Raw genomic sequence first — 18,631 nt, forward strand, 5'->3', positions numbered from 1 at the left:
CCTTTTTATTTTTTCCATTGGAAGAAGATTCAGGATTTTCAGATCTTCCTGGGAGATCATGGGCATTAAAATCCTACAGATGCATGCACATATTCTGGTCAAGTTTGTAGACCATCACTCCCATAGAATCCCGTACAAAAGGAAAGGATGGAAACAACTCCCCCTCTTCCCCAGTTTCTTCAAAGTTCATAAGAAGCTACTTCCTTGGGGAAACTGAATTAATTGCATTGTTTTCCTGGGGGAGCTTAAGGTAGAGCAGTGTGCCAGAAGGTGTCCTAAAGGGAGCCATGACTGAGGAATGTGGATAATTTCCTTTGAAAACCATGAGTGGAAAACTGCATGTTCCTAATTCTTTCAAGACTGATCCCAAATGGTATCAAGAATAGCATGAAGTTCACACAACTCAGCAGGTGTGAAAATTCTGCAGCTGAATTAAATAGGTCCCATTATATTTCAGAAAGAGCTCTAATGGGTTTCTATGGAGCAAAGCCTAAGAATATCACCTCTCTCCTTTGTATGTCAGGATGGCTGGGATGGTTTGTTGTTACTAATATTGTACTTCAGTCTCCATTTAAGATGGATAAAGATGAGCAAAAGGCCTGGTGTATCCCTCAGAGGGTCTAGATGTTAAAATACCAAAAGGGCATCAAAAGTACCTTACCCATTAGGCAAGACCAAAAATAATAGCTGAGGATATGGTTTAATTTAAAATGAGTATTGTGGTTCATTGCAAAGGTTTTCTGCTAATAAGCTTATTTTGTTCCAGCTATCGTTAAAGAATCAGTTTTAGAGCCAAAGGGATTTTAAACACTGTAAAACTTTAAGCTGTGAGTTTTCTATTCTTTAAAACTTTGAACTGGATTCATTTAACCTTATATTCAACTTTAAAAAATAGCTGTAGACATTTCTTCTCTATTAATGCAACATTGCATTCTTAGTGGTTATGATTACTAGTCAGTTTGGCACTGTCATTTTTAAGTCCCTCCAAACCAACAAACCTCCCATAATCTCTTGACTTGTTTTTCAATCAAATTTGAACTTCAAGTCAAAGTGAATTATTCATTAATCATTTCCAGCTATCCTATTTCCTTATTTATCCTGCTCAGCTGGCCATAACATGGAATTGAGGTGCTTTTTTTCTGTTTATTGCTCTTACTGCAAAAAGTTTTAGATTCCTGTTCTTCATTTAAAAAGCAGACCAGGGGATCCCTGGGTGGCGCAGTGGTTTGGCGCCTGCCTTTGGCCCAGGGCGCGATCCTGGAGACCCAGGATCGAGTCCCACGTCGGGCTCCCGGTGCATGGAGCCTGCTTCTCCCTCTGCCTGTGTCTCTGCCTCTCTCTCTCTCTCTGACTATCATAAATAAATAATAAAAAAAAAATTAAAAAAAAAATAAAAAGCAGACAAGTTAAATCTTTAAACATTCTTTTGTGTGAGGAAAAATAAACTCAAAGTAAGTTGCTTTTTTAAAAGTCTTTCTCATTTTTCTCCCTTTGTGGATCATTATTTACTATTTTTAAAAAATCTTACTTTCTAGTTTGAGTAATCTAGAAAATGAAAAATATAGGCAGATATGAATATCAAATGAAAGGTTTCAACACTGGAGAAAACTTTTGTTAAAGGTTATAAATTCCCCTTTCTTGAGCATCTTTAAATCCAGAGATAAATTGTTACCTCTTTTGTATATTTTCTTCTAATCATGGAAAAGTAAAAATCTCCTGGTGAGAAGTGACCATAACAGAAATGCCAGCCAGCCAGCCAGCCAGCCCCCTGGTCCCTGGATTCCCTCTGTGACATCCTGCCAGATGTTTGTCACCTGCTCCATGGAGCTTACTCATTGGTTGTCCCTGATGAAAGTTACTCACTAAGATATGAGGCGGGACAGTACTGTTTTAACCTGAATTGTTGAAAGATTCATGGCACCTTTTATTATATTGAATTTTTTCCCATGGTTTGACTTCTTTCTTAGCACCTTACACAAAAATTCTATTTCCTCTTTTGGAAGTTGAAGGCAACTATGACTTCACTCAAGACTCCTTTCCTGTGCTTTCCTGGGGCTGTGTCTTCCGATGCCCCTATTTTTCAGATGACATGACTTTTGGCCCCAGGATAAGCCTAACTAATGTCCTTATAAAGACTTCCAGTTTTTCTGTAGTGAGTGGTACTCAGAATTGGCCGTCATGTCCTCAACTGGGGACATGTTGAGGGGACTCAAGATGAGATTATTACCACCCTAGCCTTCCAAGGCGGTGTTAGCCTTTTTTTATAGGACATACCTTGCACTATTAATGGGATGATTTTACTTGCTAGTGAAGCTAGTATAAATATGCGCATCTCCGTGGAGGTTTGCAATCGTGTTTTTGTGGCTTTTTGTTTTGTTTTGTTTTTTGCCATGGATCTCTGCTATTCTCATGCATTTCCCCTCCTTTTTTATCCAGACTTACATAAGACTTTCTAAACCAGAAATCCTATGAGCAAATGCATGGATTCCCATTTGCATGAGATATACCCCATTCCCAGAAAGGTGGAATTTTCTTAGAATTCTGAATTCAGAAATCCAAATCTCATGCATATTGATAACACTGTGAAAATAATGATATCCAACAGAATCGATGTCTCTCTGAGGTCCCTTCTCCAGGGTTTAATTATACCAAATAAATGTTTGCAAGGAATGAAGAGTAGGGGTTTTGGAGATCTTCATTCTTTGTGTAGACACCCAGCAATATCTACATGATTCTTGGTTGTTGAGGGAGAATTTATTCCCTTATTCTCGCAACAAGCATTTATTCATTTGCTAATTCAGTGATACTGAGTGGGCAAATATCTCTAAGCTTCAGGTGACTAGTCTCCATAGTAGGAGCTGTACTATCTTCATTTCAGGTCTTTTAATGGTTAATTGATAAGTGCTATGAGGTTATCTGAGGATCTCTGATGAAATCATTTTCACGTTACAGCAAAATAGTGAGATAGTTGAAAATCTTCCTGTCTTCAAGCTTCTTCCTTCATTAAAATTAGTGAAATTCAAGCATTTATATTCTCATGGCTACTAACTTTGTAGGATTATAACCATTATTGTGTTGTTAGTAGTGTTTGGGAGGGACAGGATTGTTAGTTTTCTATTTCAGTTGTTCCTTCTGTGTCATCACCATCCTTCCCTCCTACTAGAGTCACCAGCGAGATTCATACCAAATATTGGAGCAGCATCTCCATTCATTTCTCATTTTAGTGATATGGGCTTAACCTTCATGGACGTGTCCACACACTTAATTAACGATAGTGGATGGCAACCACTTCCATAGTGCCAGATTCCTCTGCTGTTGCCTTGCTTTTGATGAGCCTAGAAGGATTAATAAATAACTTTAATTCACATATTATTTTGCAGGTTTCAAAAGAGATTCATGTGCTTCATCTCATTTGATGTTCACAATAGACCATAAGGTGGATGAAGTTATGTTCTTTCTCCATTTTGCTGATGTGAAAACCACAGTCCAGAAGGCATGCAACATAGAGAAGGAGTGAAACCCAAGTGTACCCCTGAGGCCCTTTCCAGCATGTCATAAAGATGTCTTTTCTCTGCATGTGAAGAAGTTTTGAGGTTCTTCTAGAGGACTCTTTATATTTTAATAGTGGAGAATGGTTTTCCTTTACCAGATGCACATGATGATGGAAATTTATGCTTTCTAAATGTCAAATAACAGAATAGTTAAATAAGTTATGACAGATCTGTACACGGGGATTCTATGTGTCTATTAAAATTAGTGTTTTCGAAGAATACATAATAGTACAGGTAACTGCTCTTGATTATATCAATGTTTTGAGAAAGAAGTGGGATACAAAACAGCAGGATCTCAATTTTGTTTAGAAATTATACCTGTGAAAAAGCACTAAAACTAAAATGAAAATGTTAGTACAATTTTCTTTGGATAATAGGATTATGGTTTGCTTTTAGTTTCTTTTTAAAATACCTTTCTGAAGTTGTCAGTTTTTTCTTCAATGAACATGTGTAATTAAAAAAAAAACAACATAAATGTTATTTGAATTATCCATTGCAGGTTTTTCATTTTAGCTAAAGGAATGCTTTGAGAGGTTCTTGCTGCCTTCCATTTATAAAATTCCATTTTATAAATCACACCTTAGCATTGAGGTGAGCAGGTTGTTTTCAATATTTGTGGATATATTTGTAGTAAATATTATTAGTGTACATATTTTAAATTGGCCACTATAAATTATTTGTTTGTCTGTTATTTTTTTTGTCTGTTTTTTTAAGATGATGTTTTATTTTATTTTATTTTTTTTTTAAGATTTTTTTTTAAATTAATTTTTATTGGTGTTCAATTTACCAACATACAGAAAAACACCCAGTGCTCATCCCGTCAAGTGTCCACCTCAGTGCCCGTCACCCATTCCCCTCCAACACCCGCCCTCCTCCCCCCTTCCACCACCCCTAGTTCGTTTCCCCGAGTTAGGTTGTCTGTTTTTTTTTAAACACGACTCTTTTATAATTCATTGATTCAGTCAAACATCATTTTGAGGCCTTGCTACATGAACCAGGCTGAAGATGCACCAGTGAAGACAGGTCAGTCTCTCTTCTCAAACTCTTAGGGTTTGAGATGCAGACTAGTAAAGTAGTGAACACAGTGTAGGATGATCCATGGGAGAAGGCTGTGCAGGGTGCTCAGGGCATGCAGAGGAAGGAGGCCATGTTCAAGGCCATGGGAGAGGTTGGGAAACTCCCAGAAGACATGCCCCTTGAGCTGAAGGCAGCTCTTCTCTTTTGGATGACCAGCCTCAGATTCAGAGATAAGGATGATACATGTAAATCTTCTTATGCTATGCAGGCAACTGTTGCTTAAAAGTTGTTTTACAACAATTCAGAGTTTTGAGATTAATTTAAAAAGATAAACTAGTGCTTTTGGGCAATAGGACCTTTACATTTCTTTATTAGGGGTTCTTTTGGTCTTCAGAGCTTCTCTTTCTTTCTGTTTATTTGCATTTACTAAAAGTTAGTGGTAATGCCAAACCGTAATAGTCTTGCTCCAAGATTATTATAATGTTGTGTTTTTATAGTATTTTATACTACTTACCCTTTTATGTAGTGGTTAATGCTGATTTTGATTACTTCTTCATTTCTCTTTCTTTGGCTCCCCTTTTCTTCCTCTGTAGAGGAAGGGAGGCAGAGAGATGTTTTTGTTCTTGTTTTATAAAGATAAACTGAGTCATCAAATGATCGATTGACTTCTCCAGAGTACGAGCTGAGTCAGTAATGGTCCTGGAATGACAAATCAGGGTTCCTTTGTTCAAAGCTCTGACTTCTAAAATATTTCTCCATATAAGTAGAATAGGTTGTTTGCCAAAAATGCATTCACCTTTTAAATCTTTACTGAAAGTAATGAGCTTAAAATAAAGTCTCTTGAACATAATCGTATTGTTACAGCTTAGAACAGAAGTTAAGGCTATTTGAGTAGATTAAAATGAGACCTAAGTAGGGCTTAATATTCCGTCTATTTAATTAATTTGTTCAGCAATGGATTTTTATTTCTTTCGGAAAAAGAGTAATTGAAACATTCTCGGAAAACATTTGGGAACATTTTGGGATCTGTTTTTGATTAATTTAAAATTTTTAAATAAGAGGGACAGGATTAAAAATAAAATCAGTATTGACATGTAATAGCTATACTTCATGCTAATGGATTGTTATGACTTCATTATTATTAAGAAGTTTTCCTATAATCCATTGATGAAAATAATCCTATTTCAATGCTCTTAGTAATTATTCTTACTATTAAAGTACTTAGTACTCTAATAATAATAAATGATAGTTATTATGCATATTACAGTAACATCTTTGAAACAGTATAAATATGAATATGAAGGAAAACAAATACACATAAGTATTGCATTGACATTTTTGTAAGTACAAATATTCATATATTTTGGATTATAGAACAAAACAAAGCTTAAAAGATGTACTATATTTTTATTTAAAATAAATACTTTGTTGATTTAAATATAGAAAACGTATTGGAGTTTTAAGAACTTTAAAATACAGAAATGGTTCATTATATTTTATACAGAATAACATTTTTATTTACCACAATTACAATGATCTGTTTTTAGAGTTATTACCTCAAATTTTAAAATCTTTGGCTCCTGTCCCAAGCAGGCCCAAGATTTTCTATGTAATGCATTATTTATATTGCCATCAAGTGATGCTTATCAGGATCCCACTTGGGCTTTGTTTCTAGGAAAAATAAAAACAGAAAAACATAACCTCATCACCTGAACCATATATTCAGAGTTCGAGAGAGATATATATACAAGAACCCATACTTGTCTGGAGATCAGAATTTGTGTCTAACAAATGTCATGAGGACAGAGTGCTATTCTGTGGCACCCACCCATCTGTCCTGTACTCTGCAGTGCTGGGAGTGGGGAAATGGAACTTCCTGAAGATGACCCAGCAGCCACAGTAGACATGTCCATCAGTCTTCTTGGATACCTATGGGCAAATTATTTTACTGGCTTCTAATTACTGAGCATGATAGGCATGAAAGTAGATACAAAAGAAAAATGTAGATACTGTCCTTGAGGTATGTGGGGAGACTGATAACATCTGCTGCAATGTGTCAGTATCAAAAGATGATAAAACTGGCTGCAGTTGGGTAGAATTTTGAAATGTTGGAGTGAGGAAATAATAGAATGTTTGAACATAGGTAAGACGAATACTAGAAAGCTTTGTGATGGGGACTATGAGGAAAGGAAAATCTGTATCTAATACCGTGGATTAACCAAGATAGTACTTATTTTCAAAATTCAGGATTCACAAATTACTTAATCATCCCAGGCAGAAGGTAGGGATGTGTGCGCACACCCACACATCCTCATTATGGATAAACCATTAACTATTAGAATTACTGCAATCAAGATTCAGGTACTGATGAAATAGATTGAACTTCCTTAAATATAGACTTGCACTAATTTTTATCTGCTTCATTTCTATGGTGCAGGAAGATGAGCTCGGGTTCCAAACTGCCTGGTTTAAATTCTAGTCCTGCTATTTACTATCACTGACATAGTAAAAGTTACTCCCTTGCTTTTTTCTTCAGTTTTTCCATCTGTAAAATGGGGATAGCATTAGTACCAGTCTCATAAACTATTGTGGAGATTTAATAGGTTAGTTGATGCATGCCAATCATTTAGAACAGTTCCTGGAACTCAATAAAGGATAGACTTTAGTAGTAGTGGTGGCAATGGTGGTGGTACTATATAATTCATCATCTGACTTGTCAAAGTCTTTTCTGACTCTGTTTGATATTCATAAGGAAGCAAAGACTCAGAGAGTTTACATAATTTTCCCAGGTTCCATATCTAGTAAATATTGCGTAGCTGGGCTAGATACCCCAGCTTCCAATTCATATCTTGGTTGAGTGGGTTTTTTGACCCACTTGGTGCCTAGTGGTAGAGCTCGATGGGAAATAGTGACTCAGAGATCAGAGGGGTAATGTGAACTTTCTGGGTCTTCCCCTCTTCCCATAGTCCTTGCTTCTAATCACACTTTGCTCTCCCCCACACACTCACAGAACTGCAGCTTTAGAACCAAATTTGAAGGAATCAGTGTTTACTCTAACACATGTCCATCTTTGTGTCCTCAGGAATGAGGGGAGAATCTTACTTCATTGGAATGAGGAGCCTGGGGCAGCAGGGGCACATCCCAGAAGATGGAGGACTTTTCTTGCTCTGCTGCATAGACAGAGACTGGGCTGTAACTCGGTGTTTTGCAGAGGAAGCCTTTCAAGCAATCACTGACTTCAACGACCTCCCCAACTCATTGTTTGCGTGCAACGTTCACCAGTCAGTGTTTGAAGGAGAAGAGAGCAAGGTAATAAGCCTTTTCTGCCCTGAATCATGGGGAAATGTGGCATTATTCCAAAATATTTCCATGGCTTGTTTGTGATGGATGTTTTGAAGTTTTGAAAAATGTGTAGTTGGCATGCATAGCAGGAGGAGAAAAGCCTATTCTGTTATCAACTAGTTGTGACAAGGTCGTAGACATTGAATCAGATCTCATCCTCGGAGACTCATAGGCCTATCTAACAGAGCAAATGGTGTTAGGAATAATGATGCAGGAAAAATCCTTTGGGCTAGGAAGCAGATGTAATAAAAAAATTTTTATTTTCTCCTATTCTGCCAAAACCTTAATTTGCCTTTCTCAAAATGGCACAAGCTCTCTTTTACCCCTACCCTTCCTGCAGTTTGATGAGTGTTCCAAACATAGCCATGACCTGAGTCCTGCAGCCATTATTAGAAAGGTAAGTTGGCTGGTTATCAGAGTCTTGCTTTGTTCAGCATATCACACAGGATGGAATTGTATTATGTGTGGTAAGAATTTGAGTAAAAGTGGTTGATTTGAAATGATTGGGGAATGAAGTTGTCTGTGTACAAGTATTTTCCAGCAAAGAAGCTTCCCTTTTTAAGACAAACTTGATTTAATATAATGATTCTTGGAAATCAGAGTTAAATATTCTGTTTGGAGATGTTTTTAAAACTGATTTTAGATTTCTCTGACCTTTTTAATGGAGTATCTGAATTAGATCAAAACTGCCCTGTGGATGTGGATTTCTAATTGTAAACAGCTACTATTATAGTAGATTATAAAACATGGGCAACATTTTTTGGGGGAAGGGCCTTTTTTCCTAAACTAAAGTATATATCTCTTTATGTAGATAAAAGAGTAGGATGTATGATTGCTGTTTCACAAACTTGGACTGATTTTGTCAATTGCTTAAGCTCCAAACTCCTTTGCCTGAAAATAATTACTGGAAGTCTTTTTTTAACCTGGCTTTTATTGGTTTTGTAAACAATTCTGGTAGCCTGGAGGATTTGGAATTACAGTTTTATATTGATATTATTTTGGAGTTGAACATTGAAATGATAGACTAAAAAGAGCTTGAAATCCAAGGCCTTAGATGTGATTAGAACCTCCAATGTTGTGATCCCTTGACTGTTTTAAGTAAGAAAATGGCATATGATCTCTTTGAAAGAAACTGGGAATTTTGCTCTTGGATAATAACCAGTTTACAACACAGATTATAATTTACTCAGAGTCAGTAATTCCCTCCTCTGAAATCTACCTGGCATTAGCTATGAAACAAGATTCTATATTTTCTCATTCCGTCATCTATTTATCTAAATTAATCAACAAATAGAAAGATTTTCCTTAGAGATCAAAACAGGTTTTTGATTCTTTCCTGACTAAATTTTTCCTGGTAGATTGAAACAGTAAAACCTAGGGAGGAGCTTATCTCGTTCTGTAGTGCTGCTCAAGCAGCACTAATTTACTGAACCAGGATTGGTTATGTAGGAAGCCAGAAGCTTGGGTAGACTTCCCACATCTATTTTGATATTCTGATCTGTGAGTGAATCATGGATTACAAAATATTCTCATTTAATTTGTATACAAAGTTGGTACATTGCAGCTTAACCAAAAGTATTTGCTTTTAAAATGACCTCAAGAAAATATTGAATTGAAATCAACGAGATGAAGTTTAGTGGAATCAGCTTCAAATTATTTAGACCACATTTTTATAGCCAAGGAGGTGAGTTTTATAATTGGTCAGTGTCAACAGAACTATACTTATTAAGTCAGATGGAAAGTCTTCTACCTTGGTGTGATTTTGTAACCCCTGTTTGAGGAGAGTCTGTAGGATATCATATACTCTGATCTAGATTCAGTTTTTATTTATATATGCTAATTACATATACACGGTTAAGAATGGCAAAGCAAGATGATCAGATACCAAAAGAGATGACAATAGCAAGGAGGCATCATCATGAAACACTAGAAAAATATGTATTTGGGGAGCCTTGGGGCTCTTTATTTTCACTGCTACATCTTTCTCTTTAAATTCCAAACCTTTATAGTCTTCCCTTTACCTCCATCGTTTTTCACTTTCTTAACAAAACTCACTTGTTTTATATCCCTATCTCTTTCCACAGTGTTCAAAGTTCAAGAATCTAAGGCACAAAGTCTGATCATTATCTTTCTGAAAGGGTGGACATTTTAGGCACTGGGCTAAGCTGGTGAAGAGAGATTTTTAGGTAGAGGGAAAAGGAACAAGAAGCATTTCTAGTACTTCTGCACTTGCCTGTGGACAAATTTGGCCACTGTGATTTTCTAAGACCTTGGGAAGATGCAGTTAGCCCGCTGGAGTTACATTAAGGAGATAGGACATTGGAAATGATGCTTAGTATTCATTTCAGAGGTCCAGGTGGATAAGTGGCAACATATGAAACTTGTTTGGGCAGAGTCCTTTGTTTTTTGGCACAGTCTACTTCTCGTCCATTGTTTCTTGGTATTGATGGACTATAGATTATTTCTTACAATTATTATAAAGCATACATTTTAACTTCCTTAGCTGGGTAGGAATTAAAGCTTTTGCTCTCTGACTATCCTGAATGAGTCTTACACCAATCTCTGTTTTCCCACCTGTCTGAGATAATTTTTTCTAAGCCCTTGTCCTTTCTAAAGTAATTTGGAAGCCACTAAATTGGACTGTTAATATAGGTATGTAACACCATAGGATATGATCTTGTTATACTTGTTTGTTTATCAAAGTAACAAATATTCTGATAAGTTCATTTCTGCTATCCTGTTTATCCTATTCTGACACCTAAAGAACATTTTAAAAGCAGCTTTGTGAAAATTGTTCACTCCAATTTTCTGTTAGGCAGAATTCTGTGAGATTATATTTTGATTTGATGCTTTTGCAAGGAGTGAGCACATACTTCAGAGTGGCTTGTTGTGGTCCAGATGGTTGAGATTTGTTTATATAACACAGAAGAGAACTGGAGCTGGAGGAAATTGGCATCTGAAACCAATAAATGCAGATTGCTGTTTGCATGCTACAGCTTGTAACATAAATATTTTTGTATGAAACGCATTTAGAACTGGGATCTTCACAGCATGCAACACCTAAAAGTTACTAGAGTTCATTTCCGTTTGGCATGCTCCCGTGGGTTTGCCTTTCAGGATCCAGCAGGTCTACAAAAACTCATCTTGAGACAGGTGAGGCTGGAGGGATCTCCTGGGGGTTGCCCTGTGTCTATGCTGAAGATAGATGAGGGTTTGCTTAATGGGATATTGGCATTCACTAGTAGCTAAAGGAGAACAGGGAAATAACCATCATGAAACATTTAGCCAAATGCAATTCAATAAGGAGAAGCCTGACTTGATAATGGCCTCCAAAAATTATGAATTTATTCAGCTTAATAATAATAATAATTAACAATAATATTGGCAAATACTTATATAGTAACAAGGTGCCAGGTGCTCTTCCAAATGCTTTATAAACATTAAAGCCCTTAATTGTCATAGCAACCCTATAAGGGTGGTGTCTTTCTGCTTCTCTGCCTCCTGGGCATATATCAGAGTTGTAGTCTCTGGAACCCTCTGGCTAGTTCTGCCCAATGTGTAAGCAAGAGTGATCTGTTACTTCCAGGTCAAGCACTTGGTTACCAATGTTTGACCCTGAAGAATGTTCTCTCCCTGCTGGGGCAACTGGCACTGTGTCAGGGAACGTCTGCTCAGGCAGTTTGGGTTGTGGGGTTGGGAGAGTGATAACACAAAGCAGAGTCCTGGCCAGCCCATGAGGAACATGTAACATGACAAGAAAAAAAAAGCCTTTGTTGCTTTAAACCACTGGGATTGGGGGGTTGTTCTTAAGAGTGCAACTTAGTCTACCTAGGTTGATACAGTAAGTACAAGTCCTCTGGACATTGAATTCTAGTTCATTACCCACCATGCCTCACCATCTGTAAACTCTATGATGGAAAAATAGGTTCTGGAAATAATGTTGGCCATCCACCAGCATGAACATTCAAGTAAAAGAATGTAAGATAGAGAATTCAGGTAATTCAATAGCAAGACTCAAGCTAAACATAAATGCGTTGAGTCCAAATCACTCCCGTTGTAAATGTGTAGCAAAGGATAAACAAAAAGATTTATTTTAACTTAAGTGTCACTGAAGATAAGTTGAAAAAATAAAAAATGAAGTCGACCCTGGTGACCTGAGGGTAGAAAAATGCTAACTGAGCATTTGTTTTAAATACTAAAGCAGTTAACAAGTTAAATTAGATACCACATATTCCAGAAATACTTACGAATTTCACTGTATTTCTTGTGCTATTCATCCTTGCTAGGTGGAAGGACATTTACAAATAGATTTGTTGCTTTAAGGAAGGTTTAAATTGTCAAAAAGACAGTGGGTATCATTGTATTCAGTAACTTATTCTCATTTTGTCTTTTCTCTGGATGATGGCTGGGAACCATAATTAGTCACTGCTAATCACTTGGGGGCACCTGACAGATGAGAGGCCCAGCGTGGAGCAGATTTGAAAGCTGCTGTAGGACATTCCCTGGAACCTTAACCTTTCTTAAAGTGCCTGAAATATTCCAGAGGCATATTTAGTGTCTTGCTTCTCCACAGCACTGAGTGACACCCTGGGGCTCGAGCGTCTGACAAGCTACTCTAAATGCCCCACTTAACTACCTGAAAATAATTGAGGCAGTGAAAAGAATTAAGCCCGATGCATACAGAGTTGAGAGTCTTTGGTTTCTGTGCCAAAGAGCAGATGAGCATATATTCTTGATGGCACCTGGGGACAAACGGCTGCCATGTTCCAATTAGTCTGGGATAATATTAAAGAGGGATGGGGAGCTTTTTTCCCTTCTTTGAAACATGCAGGTACTTGGAAACAATTTCATATCGTTTCCATCAGAGCTGCTGCTAGCCTATAAAGTGACTCTGAATTATGAGAAGGTGCTCCCATGTGTAGAAGCAGTCTTAGGACATGCTGCCTGGGCCATGATGGTGAATTTGAAAAAATGATGCCCTTTGCCCTGAGGTGAAGGGGTGGTTGAAGCCCTGAGCAGTTGTGGGTAGCTTGGCAGGTAGAGGAGAAGCTGGATTTCATCCTCTGCTTTCCTCCCAGGCAGGAGGCCCTGAAAAGTGCACAAAAGAAACAACCACCGTGGCCCCAGTCGTAATGGATAATTTTCAGTTATTTCAAATTTAAAAGGATATATAAATTTAAGGATAACTATTAAGTTGTGTCACCTAAGGGGATCCCTGGGTGGCGCAGCAGTTTGGCGCCTGCCTTTGGCCTAGGGCGTGATCCCGGAGACCTGGGATCGAGTCCCACGTCGGGCTCCTGGTGCATGGAGCCTGCTTCTCCCTCTGCCTGTGTCTCTGCCTCTTTCTCTCTCTCTCTCTCTCTCTCTCTCTCTCTCTCACTGTGTGCCTATCATGAATAAATAAAATAAAAAAAAATTTAAGTTGTGTCACCTAAGAACCTCCTTTTTTAAGAGGCAGTTTCAGAGATGGAGCCCTGGGGAAGAGTGGGGGAAGGAGCTTTATTATTATTTTTCCTTGCTCCCACCAACTGAAAATGGCATTGGCTTCACCCTGCTTTTCTGGACTTCTTTGATTCTGTTCTTGGTTCTTAGGCTGAAATCCTGGGACCTGTTCTGAGATAACCAGAGAAAGTCAGACAGTTTGGACATGAACTTTAAAACACCACCAAGGTATCCTTCACAGCAGGTCTGACATTTCACTGCAGGGATGAGATCAGTGTGATATAGATGAGCTGAGTGCCAGTTCCATTAATATCATGTGATATTTGCTGTTTGAGTGTGGAGTTATTAGTGTGCTGCTTATACTTCACTATTACCTTCTCATTTTTTGATTATCTACTCATTTATAATTTTGCATACATTGTTCAACTATATTCTCCTACCTTTTGAGAAGAATGGATATATAGAAACAGAATCTGGGTAGTTTATTTTTTTAAGTTTGATCAGTTTCTGGTGATAATTTTGGTAGGAAAATTTTATTAGACAGCGTAACCATTGTTTTAAATATAAACACCATAATCTCCATCTGTGTTTTGAGGTAGAGACCCGTTAATCAGCTACATGACATGGATAAAATTTTTCATCAAACATGTTGAAATATCATGTCTCATACTTTGTTCAAAGCCTACACTTCCTCCTATATTTGTAGCTATTACTAATGCCAGGTTACTTAGTGCATTATTTATACATAGAATACGCTGCTTCATATGATGGTCTGGTCTTACATTCCAGCTGGATGATTGCAAGTATCTTTTTTTTTTTAATTTTTATTTATTTATGATAGTCACACACACAGAGAGAGAGAGGCAGAGACATAGGCAGAGGGAGAATCAGGCTCCATGCACTGGGATCCCGATGTGGGATTTGATCCCGGATCTCCAGGATTGCGTCCTGGGCCAAAGGCAGGTGCTAAACCGCTGCGCCACCCAGGGTTCCCTGATTGCAAGTATCTTGAGGGTAATAGAGCAAGTTCATGATTCTTCTGCATCCTGTAATGTCCCCCACAGTCCTGGATATAACATCGCCACTTAGAAGCAGAAAGGCCCTATGGGAGGGCTTTGGATCTAGAAGCACTTGCGTCCAGATCCTTCTTCTATGGCATACTGGTTATGCGATCTTAGCTAACTTAACTTCTCTGGATCTCCATTCTCTTTTATAAAATGGGCTTAACCATACCTTCTTTATAGGTTTGTTATAGGATTAAATGAGGTGAAATGGTAGAGGAGGTGGTACAACACTAGGTCTTCATGGTAAACATGGGTTCCCTTCCTCATTCTCTTTCCTCCCCCTCCCCACTACCCAGCCTGTGTCTAGGTCTCTGGTTCAAGGAAGGAAAGAGCCCTTCTAAAAACATGGACTGAGATGGCACATGTGCTGTGCAAGTAGAAAGAAAGGCTGGATTTAACCATTCATTGTAGCATTCTAACGAAGTCGTGATTTTATATGATAGCCTTTGGTTTCCAGAAGGTTGAATGTGTCTTTACCACATGAAAACTGTTTCTGTGTTTGTTCTAGGATGCGTGTTCTTCAGGGTTCTCCAAATAAGGTTCATGTGTTAGGTTTCTCATAGAACATAGTACCAAGAAAACTAAGTAAAGTTTTGGAGAACTGGTATTTTTCTCACTAGGAAGATTATATAACTTACATGTTGTTTCTCTTAGCTTCCAGGAAGCTCAAATGAAAAATTAATACTCGGGCAGCCCGGGTGGCTCAGTGGTTTAGTGCCGCCTTTGGCCCGGGGTCTGATCCTGGAGACCTGGGATCGAGTCCCACATCAGGCTCCCTGCATGGAGCCTCTTCTCCCTCTGCCGTATTTCTGCCTCTCTCTGTCTCTGTCTCTGTCTCTCATGAATAAATAAATAAAATCTTTAAAAAAAAAAAGAAGAGTTAATACTCTGTCATGACCACTGTATTTATTCTTAGTGGTCTTAATATCTTGTTTCTTTTGTAGTAACCTAATTATGTATAGGTATAATACAAGAACATTTCTGAATTATCTAATCAAACTTTGCTCATATCTTTATGGGAATTTTAACAATTGTCTTTAAATATAAAGGAGGTTGGCCAAGAATCACTAAGGGTATATTTTGCAGATGTTTTAAATTTCACTATGAATAGAAAAAAATCACCTAAATTAGTAGATTATATATTTTTAGAATAATATATACACATTTTTTTGCTATCATTCATATTGTTTGGAAGAATGGTTTTAATATACCTTCAAGGAAAAAATGTAACTTTGCAATTGCAGTTGACATCTTCCATGGCACATGTGAGCTGTATGTTTTTAGAGAAGTACCTGGTCATGTAACTGTACTTTCTACTTTCAGCGTGACCCTTAAATCTGATTGTTATTCTGATACCTAATGGGTGAAGAAATGAACACATATAAACTATTTGAGGATATGTGTATTTAAGTTTGTGCTTCTAATGTATAAGTCTAGTTTTGAATCCTGAAGGCCTAGAGCCAAATTATTTCATGGGAAGGTGCTGTGGCTTCAATGCCTGGTCCTTGAGAATTGTGTTTTTTCCTTCAAATAGATTATATTCCTCCTTGGTACTACATTCTCTCCAGTTGTAAAACTTGGACCAGAAGTGTATTTTAAATTCTTTACTATGTGGATGAAGTTCAAGGCTTTGCAAGGAGCATAGAAGAAGAAAATAGCTCTTCAAATAACTTCTTTAAAAATTTTCAGAGGAATGAGTCTTCAATGTGAGCAATTTGGCACCAATAAGTAGCTTTCGTTAAATCTGCTTCCTACCCATAGTCCTGTTCTAAATGTGGGAGTTGGGAGAGTAGGGTAATCATGATTTAGAGAGAGGGGTGGGAAGGTAAGTGCACATTTGATTTCTTAGCCCTGCCCTTGCCCTGCTTCCTGTTGCTCAGTTCCAGTAGGGTTGTCTTTCCCCTAAAGAAACTTCTCTGAGTTTATGTATCTAAGCAACTATGGTCTCTTTCAAAAGGAGTCTTCTTTGGGCATCACTGATAGCATATTCTTTGCAATGTTTTGAGTGATGCAGAGCCTTCATATTTAGGGTAGATTTGAAGTTGTGGAAACAAACTTAGAGCCATGTATGGTTATTCAGGGGGACAACCAACCCTAATAAAATAATTTTTATTTAAAAACAACATACACAAAACATCATAATGAAAAATAGCTACAAAATAATAGGAATGATTTTGGAGACTGGGACCTGACTTTGGGGAATTCCAGAAATACACAATGGAAGCATTGCTTAAACAAGGTCACCTTTTTGAAAAAGAAACAGTTGTCCATTTAAGACCTGGTATATTAAATAGGATGCAGATTTTTTTTTATCTATTTGTAATGCACCCGGCCTTGACACTCAAACTCCTGTCTCTTGCTTTGTTTCTTGCTGAACAGAGCAAGCCTTAAGAACAAATCACTGGCTCTGTAGTGTGAGGAACATTCTGTTCCCAAGTATCTCCTACAGTGCTCTATAGTCTTTTGCACTTGAAGATTATTTTCTGATCAGGAATTCTGCTTTTAGTGAACGTACCCCTAGGAGATATTATATCCTAAGATATACAATCTACATACCCAGGGAAGGGCAGTGAATCATAAATATATTGGCAAGGAGAGAGTACTACATTAATTGATATGAGAAATAAAGGCAGAAGAAAAATTATTATATTTCTTTACTATATATAGCCCATTGACAAGTCCTTGAAATAGGTAGAGCATTATTCTTCCAGGAACTCAGTTGCCTAGTTGTTAATACTTTACTAAGAGCAAAAGGCAATCTTAGCCTGATTGGCCCCCAGGATCCTGTAAGTCTACTTTAACATATAAAAATTCCGTTGGAAACTTCCTTTGTCTCTAAACACCCCACCCCCAAGATGCATGTTGGCAATCATCCCCCAAGCACATGACCCACCGATATACATCTGAAGGGTCTCATGACTGAGGGCTTACTAAACAATAATAATGACTTACTAAGCAATAATAAATAAATATTTCCTAAAAATAGCTAGCACCCCCACCATCCTGGAAACCTTGTTTCCAAAATATCTGGGAGGCTTACACTTTGCCTAACCCCCTCCTAACTTGAAAGTATTGAATAGGCCACTCCTCATGACCCCAGTGCAGCTCTGTCTGCCCACAGGTCCTGTCCCTGTGCTTTAATAAAACCACCTTTTTGCACCAAAGACATCTCAAGAATTCTTTCTTGGCCATCAGCTTTGAACCCTAACATCTTTCCTACATCATTAATCAGTCTACTCAATCCAGCCATCAAATTTTAAACAATTACTGAAAATCTGCTATGTCCCAAACATTGCTCTTGGCACTCAGAGTCCAAAAATAAATGAGGTGTGAGTCCTCATGAAACTTAGTGCTGGGGTCTGATAATGATAGTACAAGTCAGATGAAGTGAGAGATGGAGGTGGATACAACATATATAGGAACACAGGTGATGGGCACACCTAAGAGGGCAAGGGAGGAGCCTCTGGGATATGTATTTGTTTTTTTGTTTTGAGCCTCTACCTTGTCCCTATACAGCAGTCTCCAAATGGACCCATCCTTTGTGATGCCGTGTGCTGGCTGCGGTGACCTGAGGACAGATTTTTCAGCGTGCCTCTTGTGTAATCACATTGTTGTCCTGTCTCACAGCCCTGTTTTGAAAGGACAACTGATGTGTGTGGGTGGCAGAGAGAAAGGACGGACTCTGACTCTGGCAGGGGCTTCCTCAACGAGTGAACCAGGCCACCATGAAACGCGATGCGTGGATGGAACATTCTATATGTGACCCATGTGTCCTCATTTTCTCCTGTGTGTGAAATTTTTGCTTTCCTCAGAAGGTGAGCTGTGAGCTTGGCTTATTTTAAAAACTGCAACCTGTGAGGAGGGAGGGTGTTCTTTGACAACATTACATCATTGAAGCCTCTAGGTGTTGAGTCATCATTATTTTTAGGCAGCTCCATGCTTTTTTTGGTTGTTCTAAGAATAGCTCTTGTGTCTGGACTCTACAGAAAGTCACCTCAATAAAGATCCTGTCACCACTCCACAGTTGGAATGGAATGCTTTCTTAATTGCCAGATTCAGGGCACACTCTTTAGAATTTTACCTCCCAAACATTCTGCGTTTTTAGGTTTTCTGGTAGTCAATATGATGACTTTGCCAGGAGCTGTCACTTGAATTTGTCCAGCCCTTCGTCAAACCTACATATTGTATACAACACCATGAACAACAAAATAAAAA

The 18,631-nt window shown here is 38.0% G+C and overlaps 1 protein-coding gene across 1 annotated transcript in view; it reads left to right on the plus strand.

Annotated features, from left to right (window-relative positions):
* Positions 1-18,631, plus strand: part of RCAN2 (regulator of calcineurin 2) — a 266,978-nt gene that overhangs the window by 33,310 nt on the left and 215,037 nt on the right. Inside the window, exon 2 of the mRNA XM_041765394.1 lies at positions 7,651-7,877. Coding sequence (XP_041621328.1) covers positions 7,653-7,877 — 225 coding nt within the window. The 5' untranslated portion in view covers positions 7,651-7,652. The remainder of the gene's footprint in view (positions 1-7,650; positions 7,878-18,631) is intronic.

The sequence above is a fragment of the Vulpes lagopus genome, chromosome 1 (assembly GCF_018345385.1).
Source record: "Vulpes lagopus strain Blue_001 chromosome 1, ASM1834538v1, whole genome shotgun sequence".
Classification (NCBI taxonomy): domain Eukaryota; kingdom Metazoa; phylum Chordata; class Mammalia; order Carnivora; family Canidae; genus Vulpes; species Vulpes lagopus.